A 27,710-nucleotide genomic window follows, 5' to 3' on the forward strand; every position below is an offset into this window, starting at 1 on the left:
AGGACAGAAAAAGAAGATTTAACCCTTCCACAACTATACAAGGAGATTTGTTAGGGGATATAACTCAGGTCTTTTGCAGATTTAGTTTCTCTTCTATTAGAATTAAAGTATACAAAATCATGGAGTAGTTATAAAGGAATAAACAAAGGGTATTAGGGAATAAGGCCCTGGATAGCTCCCATCTTTCATTAGCAGACAATTATAAAGTGGGAACCAAGGCTGAGGATGAAGCCAGCAGGATGGGTCTTAGTCATCAAAGTGCACAGGTGATGAATTATCACAGGCAATGACTACATGCCTGGTTCTGGCCAGAGCCCGGTACCTACAGTTTGGGGAAGTGGAACCACCTGTCAATCGGCAGTCTGTGACCTTCATAATGCCTTCATGGCAGTTCATTTGGCCATTCTTGCATTTGATGTCAGTGGTATGGCAAATACTGTTGATGTTCCATATACTCTCATGGATGAAGGTGTTAACAGGCTTGCATCTTGGTACAGTCATTCGCCTTCTGTGCATCATCTGGTTGCAGTATGTAGCATCACCACCATCACTCTCAGGGTCCACGTGCTGTCGCAGGAATTTTTGGTACCTCCGATCCCCAGAAGAGGGATGCACCAGACATAGGCCAAGCAAGGCCAAAAGTAGCAGCAATGATCGAATCCCTTGCATGGCCATTATCTTCTATCCCTAAAAAGAGAGGAAAGCAAGAGGGGGGAGAGCAGATCATAACACTGGAGCATGAACTGTTCATCCCTTGCCAAAAGACAAAACATTCCTATTCTATACTTCCATCTCCAACTTGTCCCCTCTCATACAAATTCTACTCTAGGCTTTTATTTCCCAGTTGTTCTAGATCAGTGGTTCTTAGCCAGGGGTACTGACCATAGATTTCAAGTTATTCATGAACTTGAATGGAAAAACAGGTACATCTTTATTTTAATATCGTCGTTTTCCTTTATAATTCTATGTATTTTACTTAATGCATTTTAAAACATTCTGAGAAGGGGTTCATTGATTTACCTAGAGTGCAAAAGGAACACATAAAAGTTAAGAACAACTATTCTAGATCTTCTCCAAGGTAATTTTCCTCTCTAATCAATCAACATTTATTAAGGGCTTACTATGTGCCAGGTATTGTGCTAAGAGCTAAGAATATGAAAAAGTAAAAAACAGTCACTTCCCTCAACAAGCTCACATTCTTCTATCTCTGACACACTGATATCCTGTGAATCTCCACCAACCATCTCCCCCATTTACAGACAGTCTTGCTTCTTGTTCTTGCTTCTCTTGTTCATAGCATTGTTCCCAAGTGATTGTTTCTAAACTATCCATCAAAAGGCAAAGTTTCATCTCAGAAAAGTTAAGTACTGGGGATCCTACAGTGATCTAGGAGCAAAGATCCAGTTTACCTTTATTTGTTGAAAAAAACTGTAGATGGCCTTGATAAAACTGTCTGGTCAGGTCCTGAAAAGAAATCATCATGTGTGACTAAAAGACAACCATGCATGATACCTACATGAAACCGGGGTGAAGAGGAAGTAGAGGAACACCTCTTGCCTGATTCCTATTTATGTAACTACTCCCTGGACACTGTGGTCTTTAGGGAATACTTAATTCCTTGGAATATTCCAATTCCAAGAATTGGGGTAGATTTAAATCTCAGAAAATATAGGCATATTGAACTTTCACAGTTACACAAATGTTCTTTTTGTTTTGTTTTGTTTTGCTGAGGCAATTGGGATTAAGTGACTTTCCCAGGAAGTATTAAGTGTACAAATTTTCTTTATCTTATTATGAGTAACAGACTCAATTGAGGTTCAAATCAGAGATAGAATAGAAAAAGATAATGAATTAAAACTTTGATTTCAGTTTTCTTTTTTCCTTTGATATTTTCCCAATGGCAATAGAAGCCAGGACCTTTGTCAAGCTTATTAATCAGCATGGTCTGTATATGTGTACACACACACACACACACACACACACACCTGGAATAGTACCTTGCATATGGGAAGGGTTGAGCAACCCTTGTTACCTTGTTGAATAAAGAAATCAGAGAATGAATAATGTGAGCAATAATATTGAAAGTCTCTCTTATGCCATCAATGACACTAAATAAAAGAGAATTTATTTTTTCCAATTTATAGTAGGATTTTATTTTTAATAGTTTTTTTTAATACATGTATAAATGTTTTCAACATTCATTTTTGTAAAACTTTGTGTTCTAATTTTTTTTCTCTCCTCTTGCCTCCCTTCCCTCCATCTGATATAGGTTAAATATGTGCAATTCTTTTAAATATATTTCCATATTTGTCTATTGTGCAAGAAAAATCAAATCAAAAATGAGAAAGAAAAAAAATAGAAAATAACAACAAAAAGGTTGAAAAGACTGTGTTTTAATTTATATTTAATCTCCATAGTTCTCTCTCTGGATGTGACTGGCATTTTGCATCCCAAGTCTAGTGGAATTGCCCTGAATTGTAAAGCCAAGTCCATTACATTTGATCATCATATAATTTTGTCACTACAATATTCTTTTGGTTCTGCTAACCGTACTCAGCATCAGTTCATGTAAGTTTTCCCAGGCTTTTTTGAAATCAGTCTGCTCATCATAACTTATAAAACAATAATATTCCATTATATCCATATGCCATAAATTATTCAGCTATTCCCCAACTGATAGGTACCCATTTAATTTCCTTGCCACTATAAAAAAGAGTTGCTACATTTTTGCACATGTGAGTCTTTTTCATAAGAGAAGAATTTCAAGATGAATTGTGAGTAGTACAATCTGCTAAATAATAACTAACATTTATATAGCATTTTGAGGTTTTCAAAGTATTTTATATACATTAACTAATTTGATCCTCATAACAGAACTATGATGTAAGTGCTATCATTACCCCCAATTTGCAGAAGAGAAAATTGAGATTAGGAAAGATATAATTTTTCCAGGGACATATGTTTACTAAATGTCTGAGGCAAGATTAGAATTTAGGTTTACCTCATTAAAGTACTGTACTCTTATCTACTGTGCCACTTAGCTTTCTATCAATATTATCAGCCTAAGAAGCAGTTTTTCTTATATATTTCTTAAGTAGTATTAAATGCTATCAGACTTTGTGGTGAGAATAAAAGGTCATACTTCACAATCTCTATCTGCTCTTTTATGTCCTCAATAATTCTATATTTTTTCACTTTCTTTCTTTTCTCATTCCTTTCCACACCTATACCTGGACCCACTCTCTCCTACTATTCATATTTGCTTTTGTACCTTAATCTGTACACACTGAGGAAAATAGTGGCATTCATTCTGGAGCTAGAAGTAATCCTCATTTGGTTTCCAAAACAAATCCATGAGCTAGGCTAAGCAGACTGTCACCAATTTTTTTATATAAATGTGGATATGGAAGTTCAGAACAGATTAGTGACTTAGATCCAAAGTCACATAAATAGTAATATCTAAAGAGGCTTTCAACTCCAATTCAAGAATTATAATAATAGCACTTCTATTCTATTTCAAGGTTTATAAAGTACTTTACAAATATCTCATTTTATCCTCACAACCAATTTGGGAAGTAGGTATTAGTATTATCCCCATTTTATCAATGAGGAAATTGAGGTACACAATAGTTAAGTGATTTGAACAGAATCCCAACTGTTAATTGTCTTGAATAGAATTTGAACTCAAGTTTTCTGACTCCAGTCCAATACTCCATTACCACCTAGAAGCTCCTTCAAAGCATTGCTTTGTCCTTCCTATTAGCAGTGACATATCTATATTTTTCTGTCCACTGTCTCTTATCCTAGACCTTTTTAAACAAATACTAACAATAGTCAACATATCATTTATATAATTAGGACACCTCAGACACTAATAGTGTGACTGGGCAAATCACTTAACCCTGCTTGTCTCAGTTTCCTTATCTATAAAATAATCTAGACGAGGAACCATTCTAGTATCTTTGCCAAGAAAACTCAAATGGGGTCATGAGGAGTCATGAAATGACTTCACAAGAATAATAACAACATGTAAATAGCACTTATTTTGTCCCAGGTACTATGCTAAGCTCTTTGCAATTACTACCCTTTTTTGATCTTCACAATTACTTTACAAGATAGATGCTATAATTATCCTGACTTTACTAATGTGGAAACTGAGTCCAAGCAAAATAAAGTAATAGTATTTGAGACTGTATTTGAACTTATGTCTTTGTCACTCCAGACTCTAGATCTGCTTAGCTACCTTTTGTGTTTTTGTGACTGTTGGCCACAAAGAACACCTAGATGGTCCAAATGAAGATCTAATCTGTAATCTTGGACCTATTGTTAACTCACAACAAAAACCAACCATATAAAAAATGGTATTTACGTTAGGGAAAAATCTCATATTTGGGGGGAAATGGAATTAATCTCCATTTCTAGCCTGGAATTTGAAAGGAAAGTAACTGGACATCAAAAGTAGATTAAGAAAAAGTGATGCATCCCAGTCTAAAGGAAGTATCCCAAATGCTCAGTAGTCATGATTTATAATGAATCTCCTTAAAGAACTTGTGTCAAAATGCTTCCTCTATTCAAAGCCTCATAATATGTTAGAGCTGAAAAGAATCTTGGTTTGTTGACTATTGTCCTGCATTCTTAAAGAGGATCCAAATGTTATCATTATGTTGGGACCTTGGTTCAATGTGGCCAACCCTGGTTGATCAGACCAACATGACCTCAGAAGGCTCTACCACAAGTCAGATACAAATAATCCATATGAACATTTAGAGTGATGTCTTTTAATTTTTGAATCTTATTTTTTTTTTTTTTAGCTATTGCAATCCTACTTTGTCCATAAAGAATAGTGTCCTCTTTGAGGCAGGCTCACCACACAAGGTGGTCTTGTCAGTGTCTCTCATGTCTCACAAATGATTCCAGAGTTCTTTAGAGAGTGTCCTTGTATCACCTTTTTTGGCATCCATGTGAACACTTGCCTTGTGTGAATTCTCCACAAAATAGTCCTTTAGCCAAATATATGTTTGGAATTTGAATAACATGGCCAACACATCAGCGTTTAAGCTCTCTAGAGTAGTTGCATAGTTGGTCAGCTCCAGAAAGGACTTCAGTTTCTAGAACATTATCTTGCCAGGTAATCTTTAGAATCTTCTTAGACAATTCAAATGGACTTGATTCTATTTCCTGGCACAACACTAGCATACTGTTCAGGTTTCACAGGCATGAAATAATAGGGTCAGAACAATGGCTGTGTAGACCTTCATTTGGTAAGCAGAATGTAATACCTCTCTCCCACACTTTCCTTTAGAGCCTTCCAAACACTGAGTTACTTTGTCAATGCATGCATCAAATTCATTATCTGTGTGTATATCCCAAGAAAGTATACTGCCAAGACAAGTAAATTTGTCCGCAGAATTCAAACATTTCTCCATTTGATATAACCAGTGTTTCCTAACGGATATCTCTTGTCCATCTTCTATACGATCTCCTTCCTTGAGTTCATTCTTTCTCAAGTAATTTAATATCTAGGAATTCTTTATTCTCATTGAAGAGCCAGAAAAACATAGTCAAATTGAGATAAGAAGGACTTTGAAATCTTCCAAAGCTCTGGTCTAATACACAATTACTTGAGCTGGTAAATTGGTATGTCACTGTACATAGAATATTTGGTTATTGAATATGGTAAACTTGAATGTTTCAACTGAATGTGTCTGTAGCTGAGTGTACTCAGGATAGCTACCCTCCATTTAGACCCTTAAGTAGACAAAGAAGTATTTCCAGCCTATGACAGAAACTACTTATAAATCTCCAATGTATCACCAACATCAGACAAAGGGTCTAAGCCAGTGGTTCTCAAACTTTTGTTCTCAGTATATTTATGTTGTTAAAAAACCATCGAGGATCCGTTCAAAGAGTTTTTATTCACATGGGTTATATTTATAGCTATTTACTATGTTAAAAATAAAAAATAATTTTGAATTTGTAGACCCTCTGAAAGGGTTTCAGAGATCCCAACAATTCTTTGGACTACATTTTGAGGACCACTGGCCTAAGCTATTAATGCCATAAGTGAGCTAATTGAGGTGGTTGAGAGATATTATAATTAGAGGGATTTTAATGAAAGAATAAAGCATATATCTGTTATTCTCTTTTTAATGACCCACATCACTCTTTATCTTTGACAAAGGAAATGGCCTATATAATAGCAACTGAACCCAAGTCAGGGAGATAGCAATGAATAAAGATATTCTAGAATTTTACCATTAATATTATTCTCCTTTGAGTAAAGGTTTGGATGGATAATAGCAATTTCTTAACATCTAATATTTAGGAAATTCTTCTTTCTCCTATCTCAGGTGGCCAGTGGGTTTCAATAGAAAACAAGTTTCTTTCTTAAGAAACTAGAGATAAGAAGATTCCTATAATGAGTTCAACAAACATTAATCCATTTTTCTATCTTCTACAATCAATTTGAGGTCTGCCAATAGGGCAGGATTATCATTGAGATTTCGGGCAATTTCTCATGGGGAAAAGTAACCTATTATTCTTGCATTTTCCAAGGTTATGGGATGAGTAATGTCCCAACTCACCTAAATTCTTTACTTAGTGGTCTAGAACTAAGAGAATTTTTCAAACTGCTTTGAGAAGGATATGCAATCAACACTAACTTTAGAGACAATTACAAGGTTCACACATCAACAATTTCTAGCAAATACTCGTAAGAGAATACAGAGGAAAGAAAGGGATTTCCATACCATTAGTTTCCCTCTAAGGAAACTGGTGTGTGAGAAAAATGAAAAACAAGTTTAATATTCAATGAGCCAGTAAGAAGACTAATTTTTACTGATTTCAGAGTTATTTTATTTGTTCAAAATGCCCAAAGGCTGAAAATCGAAGGAACTGAACAATTCAGCTTTTAAGAGACTCACAATGAATATTATAAACATTCCTGAATGTAAGGACATAACATTAAGGAACAAATATGTAGTTCCAATTGCTTGCAGTAATAAAAATCAACAAAGGTTGGCAATTCTGCCAAAGAAACTTACCAACATCCCAAATTTAGGATGCTGGAGGTACGCAAAAAATATAAAAGTATATAAAAAATACAACTGTCAACTAGAAAAGAGTTGGGAAGCTGGCAACAGGTATGTGAACATAATACAGCACTGGTATTAATCTAAATCTAAGACTTGGTGTACCCATGTCTTAGGTTGCCAAACTCCCTTATGTAAATTAATTTGCAATAATAGTGTGGTCAAGGTGTACAGGTAAACCATGTTCACATGCAATGACAATATATTTAAAGCCAGGAGTGGCCCTATATTTGCAGGGAGATCTTGCAGACCCTCCTTGATGTTTACAGCTGGTGATCTGAAATGGTGAGTTGCTTATCCTAAACCTCCCCTCTTTGTAGGGTTTCCCAGCTTCATCTCCACAGACAGCCTTGATTCTGCGGTAATCACCATGAATGAAAGTATTCAATTCCTTGCAAGGCTGGGTCAAACCTCTCCTTCTCATGATCTTTTCACAGTACTTGTCATCCCGACCCTTTGGTTTGGAGTCATAGTGCTGAGTCAAGAAGTGTCTCTCCCTGTCATTTCCTTGTGTCAAAGAAGGTGAAACCAGCCAGAGCCCGAGGATGAAGAGCAGCAAAAGAGGGCCCATGCCCTTCAGAAATATCACCATCTCTCCCAACCAGACGTTCTTGTCAAGGGCTAGAGGATGAAGGTTAGGACAAACATTATAGGAAATCCTTCTCAATATAACCCAAATAGATAGGGAAATTTTTGTTCATTTTTTATTTTGTTTTTTATCAGGAAAACAGAATTCTCTAACTTCAAAGTTCCCACTATGGGAATCCCACTATGAATTAAGATTCTTCTTCATTCCTAATCCCTTAGCCACAGACCATTAACCATTAGAGTGACATGTTCACCAAGACACCAGTGCCTAGCCACCTGGAGCATTTGGCCATCGGCTTTTCTATCCTCTTCTCTTTATCATGAATACTTATACTCCTATCCAGATGTGCAGAGATGCTGCCTCCATATCCACTACAGGCAGGTTAATCCATTCGGTTTGGGAAATGCCTAACTGTCCAGGTAAGTTGATTCTGATCTTAGTCTTCTTTACTTAGCAATCTTCAAATTATGCACCTTCCTATTCAATCACCCACTGATATATCAGATCTAGTTAATAGGACTATCTTGTCATCTACTCTGTTGTGGTTCACATACTCATGTCAACTTTCAACCTTTTTACTGTTTCCCCAACAAATATTGAATTCTCCTAGTAGAATATAAATTCCTTGAGGGCAGGATCTATTTCATTTTATACTTGTATTCCCATTATGTAGTATGGATCACACACACACACACACACACACACACACACACACACACACACAATGCTTTTTGATTGATTCATTCATTCATTGGACATTCATTAGATTACCTACATATGGAGCAGCTTTCTAGGTATATGACCATAGTAAAGTTATTAGAACCCTTCTGGGTCTCAATTACCTTATATTTAAAAGAAGGAGTTGGATTCAATAACTTTTAAGGTCATTTCTAGCTCTACAACTATGATCTGTCCATTGGTTTCACAATACAATTTTATTGATTTTAAACAGTTGATATTTAATTCTACTATCAACCACTAGATGGCAGTGGTTGATATGAACTGTGAAATACATCCTAACAGCCCTGACACTAAACTTAAATAATCTCAAAGTGATTAAGGGAAAAAAACAAAACAAAAAACCCCCAAGAAGATGGTTTAAGATTATGATTTTTTGCTTGTTTGTTTATCGAGTATTTTGTATGAAATTTCTCATTTATCTATGACAATATCTCTCTTATTATTACTCTTATTTTAAAAGTGAGAAAAAGCTTTAGAAATTTGTGATATGACCAAGGTCATCCAGCTAATATATGCTCCAAAATGAAATAAAAATCAACGTTTTCTGGTGGTTAGTTTGGTTTCATTAGGTTACTTATTCTTCTTATATTCAGATACCAATCAGACAGATTCAATTTGAACTAGTTCACTATTTTAAAACAAAATGGCAGCTGATAAAAGATTAGAACTCAATGGAATTTTTGTTTTATTGGAAAAGAGTAACAGGAAGGGTAAAATGAGCATCTTATAGATACACAATATTGACTCATAATTCCCACTGAAATTATTTTGCTTATATATTATTTTGTGAATAAAGCATTTCCCAAAGTTTGCCAAGTCTTTCCATATTGTTATTCATTATCTGATATACATTATCCCAAAAATGTTTCCTCTTTGAATTATATGAGAAAAAAAATCAGAGTTTTATTCACTATGATCGCAGGACAACTTGTCCTGCAATGGAGAAAGGTTTGCTTTTTAAAGTTGAAGATAACTGAAGACAATGGGGAGAACATTACCAATATATTAGAGTCATTAGTTGTGGATCAAGATGGTCATTTAGCTGTCTCAAGGCTTTCTTTTCTATTCCAGGGAGTCTTTCTTAACATAGAGAAGGGATATGAAAAAAAAAAAAAATCTAGGGAAAAAAACTGGGAGAATCATCTTTTTAAACTGGATTCTCTCAATACTGGTGAAAGGTTGCATGTACAAGCCACAAGGACATTACTAGTTAGAGAAATCCCGGAGGCATCCAACTTTATCTAGAAGTCTCTGTCACTCCTACAATAGACTCTAAGATTTAAATTCATGTTGCCATACTAGAGACGATTGGTGTTAGGTGAATGATGAAGTGGAATATTCTAATCACATGAATATTACAGAAAAATTGAATTGTTTGGAATTCATCCTTGTCATGGAAAAATTAACCTTTTATGTAGTAGAAATTAAGTGATCAAAACATTGATATTCCAGTGTACTCTATAGTCATATATAACATAGTTTGCCAAAGTTTAAAAAGAGTTTAAAGATAAGTTCAGTTCCTCTGTCATTAACACTTACCTTCACTTTGCCCCACTGAAAAGCATAATTCAGCCCCAACAGTTCAGTCCACATATATCATCTGAAATTAAGGCATTGGACTGTCTGACTATATAAGGGCACTTTGTCTACTGAGAATGGTGCTACAAAATAGTTATTATAAAGCATTAGAAACTGAAGTATCCCAGGTACCAGCTTAGGATAGACATTATTACCACAGTTTCTAACTCATTGTCTACAAATTCATTGCAGTTGATAACTCCAATACAGCTTACCTCTGATTAATTGTGACTTTAACCTGGTTATAAGCAAGTTCCCTCTAGGTGCAATAGAAACTCAACTGTCCTCCTCTACCATATAATTTGTTCTTTGAAAAAATAAAAGATTGACCAAAAATGTAGAGTCCCAATGTATCTGTCTATTTCCTTTTCTTCTCCCCACCCCCATACCTCCATCCCCTCATCTCTTTCTTTCTGTTTCTATCTTTCTCTGTGAGCATGAGTGTGTTTCTGTCTCCATTTCCTCTATGTCTTTATTTCTTTCTCTGTTCCTGCCTCTGTCTTTCTGACACTGGTATCACAAGCAACACAATATGTTTAAACTTTTAAATTATTATTAGTACTGGGAGTAAAATTTTCCTGAATGTGGCTTTGGATTCATATTTATTCCCAAGTGATCTTCCATAGAATGAAGGGATTGTACAAGTCATATCTTTCTGCCTTCATAAATATCTTTAGTTCTGTTTCTAAGTGGAGCAATTGGCAAGGAGACACCCAAGGAAACAGATAGAGTCACAAGGACAAACTACTTCATCTTCCTAAGCACTGCCAAATTGAAATATTATAATATTTCCTAATTTACCTATATTTGATTCTAGCCTGAGAAACCTTTAATTTAACCTAATTATATCTGAAATCAATTGGGGGGAGGGTATTGAAAGATTAGGTTCACAAGTTTCCTTCTGTCAATCTGCCATCTCACTGATAACGACCATTAAACCTTGGTTGAAGAAGTGGCTTTAACAGTCTAACTTATTTATATTCAGCTCTTTAGAATTAAAAACTTTAAGTAGGAGAGAAAGGACCATCCCACAAAAGTTTCATTAATATCTGTTAATTACAAGATTAATAAATTCAATGACAAATAGATAGATGATAAATAGGCAAATTGATAGATTAAATTATTCCAAAGAAAAGAAGTCTTACAAAAATCAATTTCCCTTACTAGAGAGAAGTTCCAGTTGTTTCTTCCCTGGTAGAGAGCTCCTAGCACTTCCTCCCTCCTTTGATTCTGATTATATAGTTTTCAAATAGATTAGGGGTGGAGATAATTGATTTGATAATGCCCAAGCTCTTTTAGAGACAAGAAAACCAAGGTCATTAGATTTGTACAAACAAGAGAAAAGTCATTCACCTCCTCCTTGGGGGTGGTTAAGTGAAATATTAACTGCCCAAAGGGATAGAGATTAGCTCTGAAAGTCAAAGTCTGTTGAATATGGCCAACAGAGACCTAGAATCTACACTATATGCAGAAGGTACCTTTAATCTATTGTTTTTATAAACAGCATTTCTAATAGGTCTGCACACTTGGGAAATAAGAAATATAGGGTAGATTCTAGGTCTCTGTTGGCCATATTCAACAGATTTTGACTATGTTTCTAGTTGCTCTGAGCATATCAAAAAGCAAGGGACCAAAAAGGGGGCTTTTCACAACATGATTAGGTGGCATACTTAGGAATAGAATCCAGATTCTCAGACTCTTGATCCAATTCTCTCATTACTCCAGTACCTTTTATGACATTTATTAGTTCTCTAATCATAAGTAGGTAATTTACTCTTCTGAGTCTCATTTTTCTTATCTGTAAAATAGGAATAATGCTACCATTACCTGCCTTTTACAACTATGAGGAAAGCAACTTTGTAACTCTTACAGAATTGTAGAAATTTGTTATTGATATTAACTACCCTATGGATCCATTTCTCCTTTTATGGACTTTACTGGTCTTCACCCCCAATTTCTATCAATTGTAAAAACTAGAGGGGAAGAATAATAAAGAATTATAAATATAGAAGAGGACTCTCAAATATGTTTAGCACAAAGCTTCCACTTACTGCAACATGTTACAAAAATGGCTCCCACCATCATTTTATAGCAAAAAAAAAAAAAAAAAAAAAAATCCTATCATATTAAACATTGTAAAAGAAAGGGCTTCAAACAATATTGTGTGATACAAAGGTGAAAGAATTTCTCTGGTTCTATGCTCATCATTGTTGATGAAGTAACAGTCTCTGAGAAAGTGTTACTTGTATGGAATCATTAGCTTACAAAATACAGACAATCAAGGCGATCTCTATTGTCTACCAACACATATCATAGTCACGGTAATAATTTGTTGTATAGGGACCTAGCACTTTGTCTCTATCTTATTTTATTCTCTTCCCCAATCTCTGCTGAAGTCACTAACTCTACAATCCACAATCCAAATTTTCTATCTACTATTTATGAAAAAAGATCAACTGCAAAGAAGCTGTTATTTAAAAAACAAAAACAAAAACCTAAAAGGTTTGACACCTGAATTGATCCATTTTCAAGAAGTGTTAAGTTTCAACTCTTGCTGGTGCATACAAACTACCTGGAAGTCCTATATCTAGAGGCTCCAAGAATGGAACCTTTAACCAAGAAAGTCCCAGAGATAGTTGAAAACTCACATGAGGGGCCTTGAAAGTGTCCAAGAGCAGCAATGACCTAAAGATCCAGCATTCTAAATCTTAAAGATTCAAGGAGGGAAGTTAATCTCAGGAAGTAGAAGTCAGTGTGGAAACTCAGGGGACCAAGCAGAGCAGACCATCTCACCCAAAAAAATAACAATTGCTAAAGCCTAAGCCTGATACAAAGTCCCAATCCAAGCATTAAAACTGTAAAGATTTATAAGTACAAGAAGATACAGATCATTATAAACAACTATAATAGATCCAGAGATGGACAAAAATCCAATCTAGAAGGAGAAAGTTCATAACAACTTCCAGATTAAAAGAGAAGGAAAAATGGATTTTATTAAGAACTTCATGAATACTCAGAAGTAACAAAGCAAGAAATAAAAATTTAAATAAAAATGCTGGATGAAGGAATTGGAAGAAGAATAACTTAGAAATGTGCAGAAGTAATTAATTAGGAAAAATGGAAGATCTGGGGATAGATGATTGGTCAGATTCTGAGGGCTGTGAGAGGAAAAAGAAAAAGTAGAATAAAAGGAATAAGAAGCTGGAACTTGCTATTTCTCAGAATAAGGTACATAAGAAAAAAAAGTGTACAAATATGAAGAATAGAGAGGTCAGACAAGCCTCATTTTTATTTGAATTTGACAGAGAAGGCTTACACACACACACACACACACACACACACACACACACACGAGTTTGCTGTTGCACATCAGACTCAGCAAATAAGTAGACAGGGACATGGAGAAAGGAATTAAGACAAGGAAATGAATAGTTCAAAGTCAAATAAAGTTCCTAATCCTTAAGAGAAATTTAAAAGAAAAAATAAAATAAAAATAAAATAATTGGAAACTAAGAGATTTCCCCAATCAGGGAATGTCTGAAGAAATTGTGGTGTATGGATGTAATGGAATAGTTTGTGTTGACAGAAGTTATGGAAAGAGGTAATTTCCAAGAATATTGGCATACAGGAACTGATGCAGAATGAAATGACTAGAACTAAAAAGACAATGCTTACCAAAATAAATGTGAAAAAAAAAAACAATTGAACAATTTAAAAACTGATCAAAACAACAAATCAAAACCTACTAAAGGATCCATTATGAAAGGGTCCTGACCAAGAAGTGATATAATCAAGATTTGGAAGGAGATATACATTTTTGGATGTTGTCACAGTATGGATTTGATTTTCTTGAGTAATCTTTTTTTTCCTGCTGTCAGTGAAGGGAAAGGAAGTGCAAATACAACAAAAAAGAAAAGGGGGAGGGGGCGAGGCAGGTAAATATTGTTTTAAGTGTAGAAGGAAGCACAAAGCCCGTTGAAAGCAACGGGCTGAGATTATTACATATTTCTTTTAAAAGCATATAGTGGAGCTGACCAGGCTGCAACTATGGTCCAGAAGGAATGAATACACACACACACAGTGAGTGCAATATCTGCAGAAGCAAGAACATTGTTGAAACAATGTGATTAGGGACCCTGACACTGGCTTAGCACAGAAAAGGAGAGACTGTGGTTGAGCACCCTCAACAAAATTCAGAAAATAACTATAAGAAGGACGTGAGGTCTTGGGCACCATTACCCACAATTTGGGATTAAAACCTGATTCCAATAATAAGCTGCTAAAATAAAATAATATAAAATAAAAATAATAATGAGTAAGCAAAGGGAAAAGAATGTGACCATAGATAGCTACAATGGTATAGAAGAATATCTGGGTTTGTATTCAAAGAAATTTTTAAAAAGATTTTTAAAAAGGCACTCCTGTCCCAAAGATTTACCATATCAAATAATCACAAGTTGCTGCAACAACTTAAAAAGGAATTTAAAAATCAAGTAAGAGAGATCAAGGAAAGATTTTGGAAAAAAAATTAAAGCAATCCAAGAAAATTATTTGAAAGGAAAGTTAACCAATTGGAAAAAGGGGTCCAATTCTTTTTTTTTTTTTTTTTTTTTTAATTTAATAGCCTTTTATTTACAGGATATATACATGGGTAACTTTACAGCATTAACAATTGCCAAACCTCTTGTTCCAATTTTTCACCTCTTACCCCCCCACCCCCTCCCCTAAATGTCAGGATGACCAGTAGATGTTAAATATATTAAAATATAACTTAGATACACAATAAGTATACATGACCAAAACATTATTTTGCTGTACAAAAAGAATCAGACTCTGAATTATTGTACAATTAGCTTGTGAAGGAAATCAAAAATGCAGGTGTGCATAAATATAGGGATTGGGAATTCAATGTAATGGTTTTTAGTCATCTCCCAGATCTTTTTCTGGGCATAGCTAGTTCAGTTCATTACTGCTCCATTAGAAATGATTTGGTTGATCTCGTTGCTGAGGATGGCCTGGTCCATCAGAACTGGTCATCATATAGTATTGTTGTTGAAGTATATAATGATCTCCTGGTCCTGCTCATTTCACTCAGCATCAGTTCGTGTAAGTCTCTCCAGGCCTTTCTGAAATCATCCTGTTGGTCATTTCTTACAGAACAGTAATATTCCATAATATTCATATACCACAATTTATTCAGCCATTCTCCAACTGATGGACATCCATTCAGTTTCCAGTTTTTAGCCACTACAAAAAGGGCTGCCACAAACATTCGTGCACATACAGGTCCCTTTCCCTTCTTTATAATCTCTTTGGGATATAATCCCAGTAGTAACACTGCTGGATCAAAGGGTATGCACAGTTTGATAACTTTTTGAGCATAGTTCCAAACTACTCTCCAAAATGGTTGGATTCGTTCACAACTCCACCAACAATGAATCAATGTCCCAGTTTTCCCACATCCCCTCCAACAATCATCATTATTTTTTCCTGTCATCTTAGCCAATCTGACAGGTGTGTAGTGGTATCTTAGAGTTGTCTTAATTTGCATTTCTCTGATTAATAATGACTTGGAGCATCTTTTCATATGACTAGAAATAGTTTCAATTTCTTCATCTGAGAATTGTCTGTTCATATCCTTTGACCATTTTTCAATTGGAGAATGGCTTGATTTTTTATAAATTAGAGTTAATTCTCTATATATTTTGGAAATGAGGCCTTTATCAGAACCTTTGACTGTAAAAATATTTTCCCAGTTTATTGCTTCCCTTCTAATCTTGTCTGCATTAGTTTTGTTTGTACAAAAACTTTTCAGTTTGGTATAATCGAAATTTTCTATTTTGTGATCAGTAATGATCTCTAGTTCTGCTTTGGTCATAAAGACCTTCCCCTTCCACAGGTCTGAGAGGTAAACTATCCTATGTTCCTCTAATTTATTAATAATTTCATTCTTTATGCCTAGGTCATGAACCCATTTTGACCTTATCTTGGTGTACGGCGTTAAGTATGGATCAATGCCTAGTTTCTGCCATATTAGTTTCCAATTTTCCCAGCAATTTTTATCAAACAGTAAGTTCTTATCCCAAAAGCTGGGATCTTTGGGTTTGTCAAAGACTAGGTTGCTATATTTGTTGACTGTTTTATCCCTTGAACCTAATCTATTCCACTGATCAACTAATCTATTCCTTAGCCAATACCAAATAGTTTTGGTAACTGCTGCTCTATAATATAATTTTAGATCTGGTACAGCTAAGCCACCATCATTTGATTTTTTTTTCATTAATTCCCTTGAAATTCTTGACCTTTTGTTTTTCCATATGAACTTTGTTGTTATTTTTTCTAGGTCATTAAAATAGTTTTTTGGGAGTCTGATTGGTATAGCGCTAAATAAATAGATTAGTTTAGGTAATATTGTCATCTTTATTATATTTGCTCGCCCTATCCAAGAGCATTTAATATTTTTCCAATTGGTTAGATCAGACTTAATTTGTGTGAAAAGTGGTCTGTAATTTTGCTCATAAAGTTTCTGATTTTCCCTTGGCAGATAGATTCCTAAATATTTTATATTATCAGTAGTTACTTTAAATGGAATTTCTCTTTGTAACTCTGACTGTTGGATTTTGTTAGTGATATATAAGAATGCTGATGACTTATGTGGGTTTATTTTATAACCAGCAACTTTGCTAAAGTTGTGGATTATTTCTAATAACTTTTTAGCAGAATCTCTGGGGTTCTCTAAGTATACCATCATGTCATCGGCAAAGAGTGATAATTTGGCTTCCTCATTGCCTATTCTTATTCCTTTAATCTCTTTCTCAGCTCTTATTGCTATAGCTAGCGTTTCTAATACAATATTAAATAGTAACGGTGATAGTGGGCAACCTTGTTTCACTCCAGATCTTATTGGGAATGGTTGCAGTTTGTCTCCATTACATATGATGCTTACTGATGGTTTTAAATAGATGCTGCTGATTATTTTAAGGAAAAGTCCATTTATTCCTATACTCTCAAGTGTTTTTAATAGGAATGGATGTTGGATTTTATCAAATGCTTTTTCTGCATCTATTGAGATGATCATATGGTTTTTGTTAATTTGGTTATTAACATGGCCAATTATATTGATAGTTTTCCTAATATTGAACCAGCCCTGCATTCCTGGTATAAATCCTACTTGATCATAGTGTATTATCTTGGAGATGATTTTCTGTAGTCTTTTTGCTAATATCTTATTTAAGATTTTAGCATCAATATTCATTAGGGAGATTGGTCTATAATTTTCTTTCTCTGTTTTCAACCTACCTGGTTTAGGTATCAGTACCATGTCTGTGTCATAGAAGGAATTTGGTAGGACTCCTTCATTCCCTATTTTATCAAATAATTTATATAGCATTGGGGCCAATTGTTCTTTAAATGTTTGGTAAAATTCACATGTAAATCCATCTGGTCCTGGGGATTTTTTCTTAGGGAGTTGTTTAATTGCCTGTTCTATTTCTTTTTCTGAAATGGGACTATTCAAGCAATTTACTTCCTCCTCTGTTAGTCTGGGAAGTCTGTATTTTTGGAGGTAGTCATCCATTTCACTTAGGTTATCAAATTTATTGGCATAAAGTTGAGCAAAATAACTCCTTATTATTTCTCTAATTTCCTCTTCATTGGTGGAAAGTTCTCCCTTTTCATTTTTAAGACTACTAATTTCATTTTCCTCCCTCCTTTTTCTAATCAGATTTACCAAAGGCTTATCTATTTTATTGGCTTTTTCATAGAACCAACTCTTAGTTTTATTAATTAGTTCAATAGTTTTTTTACTTTCAATATTTTTAATTTCTCCTTTTAATTTTAGAATTTCCAATTTAGTATTTGATTGGGGGTTTTTAATTTGGTCTTTTTTTAGTTTTTTTAGTTGCAAGCCCAATTCATTAATCTTTTCTTTCTCTGTTTTATTCAAGTAAGCCTCTAAGGATATAAAATTCCCTCTTATTACCGCTTTGGCTGCATCCCACAAATTTTGGTATGATGTCTCATCATTGTCATTATCTTGAGTGAAATTATTAATTGTATCTATAATTTGCTGCTTCACCCAATCATTCTTTAAGATGAGATTGTTTAGTTTCCAATTACTTTTTGGTCTATTTCCCCCTAACTTTTTGTTGAATGTAGTTTTTATTGCATCATGATCTGAAAAGAAAGCATTTACTATTTCTGCTTTCTTGCATTTAATTTTGAGGTCTTTATGTCCTAATATATGGTCAATTTTTGAATAGGTTCCATGAACTGCTGAGAAGAAAGTATATTCCCTTCTATCTCCATTCAATTTTCTCCAAAGATCCAACATACCTAATTTTTCTAATATTCTATTTACTTCTTTAATTTCTTTCTTATTTGTTTTGTGGTTTGATTTGTCTAATTCTGAGAGTGCAAGGTTGAGATCTCCTACTATTACAGTTTTGTTGTCTATTTCTTCTTGCAACTCTCTTAACTTCTCCTTTAGGAAGTTGAGTGCCATACCACTTGGTGCATATATGTTTAATATTGATATTGCTTCGTTGTTTATGCTACCCTTTAGCAGGATGTAGTTACCTTCCTTATCTCTTTTAATTAGATCAATTTTTACTTTTGCTTGATCTGAGATAAGGATGGCTACAAGGGGTCCAATTCTTAAGGAAGAAAATAACTCCTTGAAAATTAAAACTGAACAATGGAAATAGAATGACATTATAAGATACCAAGAAATAATAAAACTTCAGAAAAGTAGAAGAGGATAATCATATTATACAAATATGATTTGGAGAACAGATCAAGAAAAGACAATATGAGAATGTTGGAATGCCTGAAAATAATGATTAAAAAAGAATCTTGATTTGATATTACCAGAAATTATTAAGGAAAAATGCCTTAAAGTTTAGAACAAGAAGATAACGTTGAAGTAGGAAAAAAAAATCTACTGTTCATCACCTCATAGAGATCCCAGAATCTCCTTCTTACAGGAATGTCACAGCCAAGTTTCAAAACTCCCAGGTTAAGGAAACAATATTGTAAGCAACAACAACAACAAAAAAAAATTCAAATACTGGGGAAATATAAACACAAGACCTTAAGGCTTCTATGCTAAAAGACCATAGGTCTTAGAATGTTGCATTTGAAAGAGCAAAAGAGCTAGAGATACAACTAAGAATAATTTATCCAACAAAGAAAAGAATCCTGAATGGGTGAAAAATGAACATTTAATGATCTAAAGGAAAGGTATCTGCGATTTTTTTTAAAAGACGAGAACTAAATGGAAAATTCAATATATAATATCCAGAAAAAATATAATAAAAATATTAAAGACTAATGATAAAGAACTCATTAAAGTCAAACTGTTTACTTCTTATATATGCAAATGTTATCTTAAGACTCATTATTATTAGGATACTTTGAAAGAAAAATTGGGGTTAAGTTGAGTACAATGGAGTGAGTCTAAAAAACAAAATTTGGAGGGGAAAAGATGAAAAGGAGTAATTATCTTCTATAAATGCAGACTAAAAAGAAGTAAGTGGGAGTGGAGATCCAGTAATGCTGGAAACTTATTTTTATAAGATGTAGATTAAAGAGGAAATAATATATATATATATGTAAAAAAATATAAAAATCTTCTAAATGTATGAACCAGTAAAAGGAGTAGGAGACTAAGAAGAACTTCTAAAAAGGTATGTAGATTAAGATTTAGGAGGGAAGAGGATAAGGGAGGGAGTCTTAGAGGAAAGAGTAAAATAAGGAATAGGAAGGTAAGGGGAAAAGATGAGGTAGCAGGGATAGGGTAAGATGATATGCTAAAAAGGACAATAGTGAGCAAAAATAAGATGAAGGAAAATTCACAAGTAGTAATTATAACTTTGTATGTGAATGGGATGAATTCACCAATAAAATGGAAATGGATAGTAGAATGGATTGAAAATCAGAATTCAATAATGTTAATTACAAGAAACACATTTAGAAAAAAAGAAATATACACAGAATTAAAATGGAGGATCGGAATAGAATTTATTATTCTTCAGCTGATAAAAAAAAAAAAGGCAGGGGTGGCAATCATGATCTCAGACAAAGTTATGGATAAAATAGACTTAGTTAAAAGAGATAAACAGGGTAACTATATTTTGATAAAAAAAGAAAAAAGGTACCATAGTGTAAGGAATCCTAGTGAGGAATCTAGTAAGTCTTGGGCATGCCTTTGTGTAAATTTGTTTGCTGAGAACTTTGAAATACACTCTTAGTTATCTAATAAAGTCTCAAGATGCATTAGGAGAATATGCTATCCTCCTGGCACTTTAATTAATGAAAATCCTTTATGACAAACCTGTGTTTACCCCAGGAATGTATTCAGTTTCTGGAGTAAATATAATCCTCTTAAAGGAATAAACAAATATTCTCTTTGATGGGCCTCTTGTGATGGAAAAATTCTATACCTGAAGGGATTACTCTATCTCAGGGGTCATGTGTTAAGTGAAAATATTTAGTGTAATGCCTTCTTTGTTCTCAGCCTATAAAAACCCCTTAGTGGAAGGGGACTTTGAGAATTCAGTTAATAAGCTTGGTACTATACTAACACAGCCTTTCACTGGAGACTGAATACCTGTGACAGATTCTCACAGACAAGGAATTCAAAAAATTGGTGCTTCCTCATAGTAGTGATGATATATATTGTCTGTTTATTTCTTATATTGTCTAGCTGATTACTGTGTTTGTTAATTGTTATTACTTTTATATTATAAGTTTCTTCTTTTCTTAAATCTTGTTCAAATCAAGGTTCTGAGCAGCAATAAACTTCTGTATTTCCCCTTTTTAAGTCTGTGCCTATTGAATGCAAAACCTTTTGAACCTAAGTTAATCCTACATATAGACAATAAAGCAATATCCATTCTGAACTTATATGTATCAAATAAATAGCATCTAAATTTTTAAAAGAATAGTTAATGGAATTATAGGTGTAGATAGATAATCGTACAATAATAATGGGGGAGTTTATCCTCCCCCCTAAGAATTAGATAAATATAACAAATAAACAAAAAAGAAAAAAGTCAAGGAAATGAATAGAATTTTAGATAAACTAGATAACATAAACATCTGGAGAGGATTGAGTGGAAAGAGAAAGTATATACTTTTTTCTCAATGATTCATGGTACCTTTATAAAGATTGACTTTCTATTAGGATATAAAAAGTTTATCGTTAAAAGCAAAAATATTAAAAGTATCCTTTTCAGATCACAATACAATAAAAATGTATTTAAAAGGGGATTACAGATGCATAGATTAAAAATTAATTGAAGATTAAACAACCTAATCTTAAAGAATTAGTGGATTCATGGACAAATAACAAAAAAAATCAATAATTTTATAAAAGAGAATGATAATAATGAGACAACATACAAAACCTATGGCATGGTAGCAGTAATCAGAGGAAATTGTATATCTTTAAATGTTTATTTCAAGAAAATAGAAAAAGCCAGACCAATTTAATTAGGTATGCAATTATAATAAGCAAAGAAGAGATTCTACCAAATTCCTTTTATGAAACAAATATAATACTGATACCTCAATCAGGAAGAGTGAAAGCAGAGAAAGAATATTATATATTTCATAAATGAATACAGATATAAAAATCCTAAATAAAATACCAACTAAAAGATTATAAAAATACACTTTAAAAATTACACATTATGATCAAATGGGATTTATACCAGGAATGTGGGGACAGTTTAACGAAAGGCAAACTATTAACATAATTGATCATATCCATAATAAAAATTTTTTAATCATATGATCATATCAATAAATGTAGAAAAAGCTTTTGATAAAGTATAACACTCATTTGTGTTAAAAAAAAAATACTTGAAAGTATAAATATAAATGAATTTTTTCCCTTAAATTTATTTTTAAAATACATTTATCTAAAACCATTAACAAGCATCATTTGTAATGGGCAAAAGCTAGAAATTTTTCTAGTAAGACAAGATGTGACTCAAGAATTCCCACTGTAATCAATATTATTCAATATTGTATTGGAAATCCTAACAGTAGCAATAAGAGAAGAATAAAGGAATAGAAGGAATTAAAAGAGGGAATTATGTAATAAAACTATCTCTTATTGCAGGTGATAAGATGATATATTTGTAAAATCGTAAAAATTCAACTAAGAAGTTAGTTAAAAAAGTAATTTACATGAAAACTTTATTATATCTTTAAAAGGAATAATAAGTTATACAGATAATATATTTGCAGCTTCATGTGTAATCATCTTTTATTTTCTACTATGTTAGAGAAATGCTTATTTATTTCATAAACAATAAAATAAATTTTAAAAATTTTAATGTATACAAAGTATGGAATAGAAATTAACAGTTTCATATAGAATCCTATTTTTCTATTCTAACTTTGCATACAAAATGCTTATGTTGAGTGACAAGAATGGTGTTTGTCAAGTTCAAAATAAAAAATTATTTTTTTAAAAGAAAAAACAGCTTAAATAAATTAGAAGAAATTTGTTGAAGGTCTCTGCTACAGGTTTTAGATGAGCATGGAGAAGAAATTATATTTTTACTCTCCTTGAATTGATCCCAAGCAGTGATACTAGCCAGTAGTCTCAGTTTGTATAGTACACAGTCTTTCTCCAGACTTTTAATAGGTTCATCAATGAACAAAAGAACTCTGGCCAAATCAACAACTCCTAGAGTTAGTCTCCCTGTTTCTCCAGTGTAAACATTGCCTTTCTCCCTTTCCTCAACTATTGTAAGCCTTCCTCATTCCAGTAACAGAACATATATTGTACTCTTTTTGATAAAGTTCCCAAAGATTCCTATAACTATGATCAGGAACTCTGGTTGTGAGCATAGGAAGGAGTCAGGAATGCAATTTAGCCAGTGGCAGAGAAAATGACTTTGGACCTCTAGACTTGCCTTTGTCTTATGTGTTTTTTTCAACCCACTAATCTACAAAGGCTCACAGAGATTTAGGGTTTGGAAACTGGTGAATCCTGAAAACTAGAGCTATTTGGTTGTTATTAGGCAAATGATTGTTGTTTTGTTAATAGTCTCACCTTCAGATATTAAAATTTGGGAAATGTATAGAATACTTACCATTAACTAAAGTTAATGGTAAGTTTTCTGACTGAAGGACTTAAATTCCTCACAGAGGAAGAGAAATACAAAGAAAAGACTAAGGTTTCAAATTTTAGTCAACTGGGAGGAACATGTTCTTTGTTTCTAAAGAAATTGGCACTCGAACCTAGTTATCTCCTGCTAGGGAAATGAAAGGGATGGAGGCTTTGTCCTAGGACAAAGGTTTTCTGCTTTTTCTAAAAGAGCTGGAAAAGCCTGTTAGCTGAAAGAGCATGGCAGCACCCACTTTTCCCTGAAGACTATAATTAAGCAGAATCTGGCACAAACTTCATAGCTAGCTTATAATCAGTATTTGGTAGAAACGATAAACTCAACAATTCTAACCTAAGCAGTATGAACTCAAGCCTTCCTATAATGTTAAAGAATGAGTTTCTTCTCCATGTATTTACCCTGGATACAAACCTCTATTTGTGTGCTTTGTCTATATATATTCCCAAACATATATACCTCTCCATCTGTATTCCCTGCTGATATTGTGGATATTTATTGGAAAATGTGCCCCAGGTTTATGAGGGAATGTTTTTTAAGTACTTTTCTTGCCATTATATTTTATTTATTTAGTTAGTTTTTGTTGAGGCAATTGAAGTTAAGTGACTTGCCCAGAGTCACACAGCTAGGAAGTGTTAAGTGTCTGAGGCCAGATTTCAGGGCTGCTGCTCTACCCACTATGCCACCTAGCTGCCCCACCATTATATTTTTTTAAATTATCTTTGCTTTAAACTCATCAAGTTTTTTGTTTTGGTTTTTTGTTTTGTTTTGTTTTGTTTTGGGTTAACTATTAAAATTAAACAAACCATAATGGACAGCTTCTACTGTGGGTCTGCCCTACATGATGAGAAGTGACCCCAGGTGATACACATAGATACTCCAGGTTTTTAAAGTCTTCATTAGATATCATCTAGATGTGATGTCATCTAACTGACTTTCCCCTATCCAATCCATCAAAAAGCTGACAGTTTAATCTTCTTCATGAGCACATAAATTCATACCACTCTATTACCAGAAATCTTCAATGGCTCCTCCTTTGCCTCCAGGGAAAAAAATAGCCCATTCTTTACCCGCCATTCAAAGTCCTCCAACTTGCCTTTCTAGTCATATATCAAATTACTTTTTATTTATCTTTGTGTTTATGTTCCAGCTATATTGGACTCCTTAAATTCCTCTTATGTTGTTCTGCATTAGTATTACTATTATTATTATTCCTTTTTTTTTTCATTCCAAGTGTTTAGCACAATGGCTTGAACATAATAGGTGCTTCATAAAGGTTTTTTGAGCGAATGAATGAATGCTATTAGATTGAACACAAAAGTTAAAAAATAAGCTGACAGTTAAACAACATTCTGCCATCCTTCCTAGGTAGTATAAAGGGAAATAAATGTAACTAGCAACTATTGAAAAAACTTTCTTCAGGTAGGGAAAAGTACCATGAGTTCTCAGAAACGTCTTTTTTAATAACTTCCATACAGTCATATCTCAGAGATACTGTGAATTTGACTGTAGATCTCTGCAATAAAGTATTACAATAAAATAAAATACATGAATTTTTTGTTTTCCCAAAAGTTATGTTGATGCTATACTCCAGTGGTCCTCAAAATGCAGTCCAAAGTATTGTTGGGGTCTCTGAAAATCTTTCAGAGGGTCTACAAATTCAAAATTATTTTTTATTTCTAATATAGTAAATAAATATAATCCATTTGAACAAAAACTCTTTGAATGGATCCTTGATGTTTTTTTTTAACAACATAAAAATACTGAGAACAAAAGTTTGAGAACCACTGCTATACTCTATTAAGTATGTAATAGTATTATATCTAAAAAATGTACATAGTTTTTTAAATACTTTATTGTTTAAAAAAAAAAAAGACTAACAACCATCATCTGAGTTTTCAATGTATTATCATCTTTTTGCTGGTAGAAGGTCTTGCCTTCCATGTTGATGGCTGCTGACTGATCAGGGAAAAGTTAAGGTGCCTGTGGCAATTTCTTAAAATAAGACAATAAAATTTGCTTATCCATTGACTCTTCCTTTTATTTAAACACTTAGAAGACATTGTTGGGTTAATGATTGGTCTGATTTCAATATTGCTCTGTCTCAGGGAATAAAGAGGTCAAAGGAGAGAGAGAAAAACAGAACAGCCAGTCAGAGAAGCAGTCAAAACACATACAATATGTATCAATTAATTTTACCATCTCATATGGGCATGGTTTGTAGCATCCCACAGCTGACAAGAGATACTATGTGAGTACATGCTGTTAGACAAATGTCATTAATAGACTTGTTTGTCATGGAATTGTCACAAATGTTTAGTTTGTAAAAATCACAATATAAGTAAAATGTAGTATCTTCAAAGTATATAATAAAGTAAAATGCAATAAAATGAAGTATGCCTGTACTTGATAAAAGGAACTGAACTCTAAAAAAGACTTCTTAGGATGGCCAGGTAGCAAATAATAACCACTTTTCTCTTAGTAGTGATGACTGAAACAATCCAAATATCTACTACTTGCATCTGGAAATACTTAACCAATAAATTCCTTCCCTAATGTGGATGCCTAACGACAGAAGACACTATAGGAATTCAAGCTCAAGACTGAGCATTCAAGTACAGTGCGCAGGCACACATGCACACACACACACACACACACAAAACTCAATCAAATAGTATAACAATATCCAGAGCCTCCAATCTCATGATGTATACCTATTCCACTGTCAATCCTTGTACAACCTGTTCCTTCTTCTTTCCCTGTCTCTCTGCTACCATATACTCAGGAAACCAGCCTGAGCAATTTGTTTTGCATAGGGATTAGAACTTGTGCACACTATTGCCAATGGAAAAATCTCACTTGGGTAATTTCTTGGAGAGGGAACAAAAATGTGCTCTGCGTGTTTCCTGTGGTGATAGTCAGGAATCTTGTTGACTAAAGAAGAAAAGGGACAAAGTCTTGCTTACATACTTATTTTTCCAAATAGAGACAGGGATTAAATATTCACTTTTCAGCAAACTCTGAGACAACCCCAAAACAGAGAGACTTTGTATATGTAATTATTTACACAGCTTATATTTTTCATATGCACATATCAAATTAAATATTCAACAATGAGTTTCAATCTTCCATCAATAAACCCCTCTAAGTATGCCTGTACTTATAGACATATTTACAAATTATTCTCCTATATAAAAATGGCAATGCTTAATCCCTGAGTTAAAATCATTCTTTTTCACATACTCCAATCTCAATTGCTACTTATGGACAGATTTGTCTTCTTCTTCCCTTCTTCAGTGATTTAGGACTGGTCTCCCTTCATGTCTGAATCTACTTTGCTTTTAAGGCTCATCTCAGGTGCCTTCTCCTTCATATTCTTGGTTCCTCTCCCAATTATTTTGCATTCTAAGGATATTTAATAAATGTTTCCTTATAGAATATAGGAAGAAGGCTGAAATAAGAGGTTATAATAAGAATCACTTATCCAGCCTTCCTTTTCATCCACAACTAGAACTAACATCTGCTAATAATCATTATACAACCAGTCCCAAGCCAGGGTTGAAAATTTTCCTAAAATTCTAATAAGAAGCCTAAGAGAAATACATATCAGAAGCTCCTGTCTTAGGGTTCTGGTATATGCCGCTGCAGAAAACACAAGTTTGTTCTACTTAGGATAAGGGGCGTGGCATGACCTTTAAACCTCAAAAAGTTGGCCCACAAACCAATAGAAAAACAAAACATTCAATTTCAACTTTAAAGGACACTGATGTTTCCAATATACTGACTTCTTATACATATTTGATTTAACTGATTAAGAGTCTGGGTACCCTTATGGAGAAGTAACTAAACAGACACATATGAATGTAATGTAGGAGTGTTACAGCCTGAGAAATAGCTAATACAAGATATTAGACAAACTCGGGAAGAGTAGAATAAACTGAGGCGGAGCCCAAGTTAACAAAATAACGTACATGATGATACAATAACAAAAGCAAAAAATCCTGAATGATTTCATTAAAAAGACCAATATAGTGGACCAATCGTTCCTTCAAAGGATTGAGAGTGAAACATGCCTCTGGCCTCTCAGAAGAGAGGAAGTGGATTATAGATGGTCAGACTTATACAAAATGAATTGTTTTGTTTAACTGAAATCCTTGGAGGGTGGGGGCATCATCTGACTCTGAACTCTTTTTTTCTTTTCTTTTCTTTTCTTCTTCTTTAAAGACAGAGTGAGTCCAAGACTGAAAATTAAGGAATTTCCTATCCCTCCCTGCTCTTTCCCTAAATAACAATTAAAAAAAAAAAAAGTAACTCACTGTGTGATGGTGGAGCAACAGACTTGTTTGTTTCTTCCTTCAGTAATTTGGTTCCTTTTAGGACTGAAAGAGGGTTCCTTTTAGAACGGGAATCTATGAAATGAAAACGGGAGAAGAATTAGCAAAAGGTAAAAGATTTATTAAATCACCAGACACTCGTTTCTGATAAGAAATCAATACAACAACAGTTCATAGGACTCCTCCTTCATAGTAGACTTTCTAGTAGATATTCTAGACTCAGAATGGGGCAAGATAA

General features: G+C 33.6%; 2 protein-coding genes across 8 annotated transcripts; both read right to left on the minus strand.

Moving 5' to 3' along the window:
* Positions 1–27,536, minus strand: LOC100930933 (ribonuclease 4). 5 transcript variants are annotated; one of them, XM_031952003.1, is made up of 3 exons: positions 27,455–27,536; positions 1,410–1,464; positions 1–687 (listed from the first exon to the last, which is right to left on the minus strand). In XM_031952003.1, exon 3 carries the CDS (start codon positions 673–675, stop codon positions 247–249), a length of 429 nt encoding a protein of 142 aa, XP_031807863.1. In that variant the 5' UTR covers positions 676–687; positions 1,410–1,464; positions 27,455–27,536; the 3' UTR covers positions 1–246. The 5 variants fall into 5 exon arrangements, with proteins under 5 accessions (XP_031807863.1, XP_023351120.1, XP_023351121.1 ...); XM_023495352.2 differs by lacking the exon at positions 27,455–27,536 and adding an exon at positions 11,164–11,249; XM_023495353.2 differs by lacking the exon at positions 27,455–27,536 and adding an exon at positions 11,145–11,204.
* ANG (angiogenin) lies at positions 6,459–27,535 on the minus strand. 3 transcript variants are annotated; one of them, XM_031952001.1, is made up of 2 exons: positions 27,455–27,535; positions 6,459–7,712 (listed from the first exon to the last, which is right to left on the minus strand). In XM_031952001.1, the coding sequence occupies exon 2, from the start codon at positions 7,681–7,683 to the stop codon at positions 7,231–7,233; it is 453 nt and encodes a 150-aa protein (XP_031807861.1). In that variant the 5' UTR covers positions 7,684–7,712; positions 27,455–27,535; the 3' UTR covers positions 6,459–7,230. The 3 variants fall into 3 exon arrangements, with proteins under 3 accessions (XP_031807861.1, XP_023351118.1, XP_023351119.1); XM_023495350.2 differs by lacking the exon at positions 27,455–27,535 and adding an exon at positions 11,164–11,248; XM_023495351.2 differs by lacking the exon at positions 27,455–27,535 and adding an exon at positions 11,145–11,205.
* Positions 27,537–27,710: the final 174 nt, after the last annotated feature.

The sequence above is a fragment of the Sarcophilus harrisii genome, chromosome 2 (genome assembly GCF_902635505.1).
Source record: "Sarcophilus harrisii chromosome 2, mSarHar1.11, whole genome shotgun sequence".
Taxonomy (NCBI): Eukaryota; Metazoa; Chordata; class Mammalia; order Dasyuromorphia; family Dasyuridae; genus Sarcophilus; species Sarcophilus harrisii.

Excerpts from the sequence above, each read along its gene's own strand:
- LOC100930933 (XM_031952004.1), bottom strand. The coding sequence starts at position 675 with ATGGCCATGCAAGGGATTCGATCATTGCTGCTACTTTTGGCCTTGCTT.
- ANG (XM_031952001.1), bottom strand. The coding sequence starts at position 7,683 with ATGGTGATATTTCTGAAGGGCATGGGCCCTCTTTTGCTGCTCTTCATC.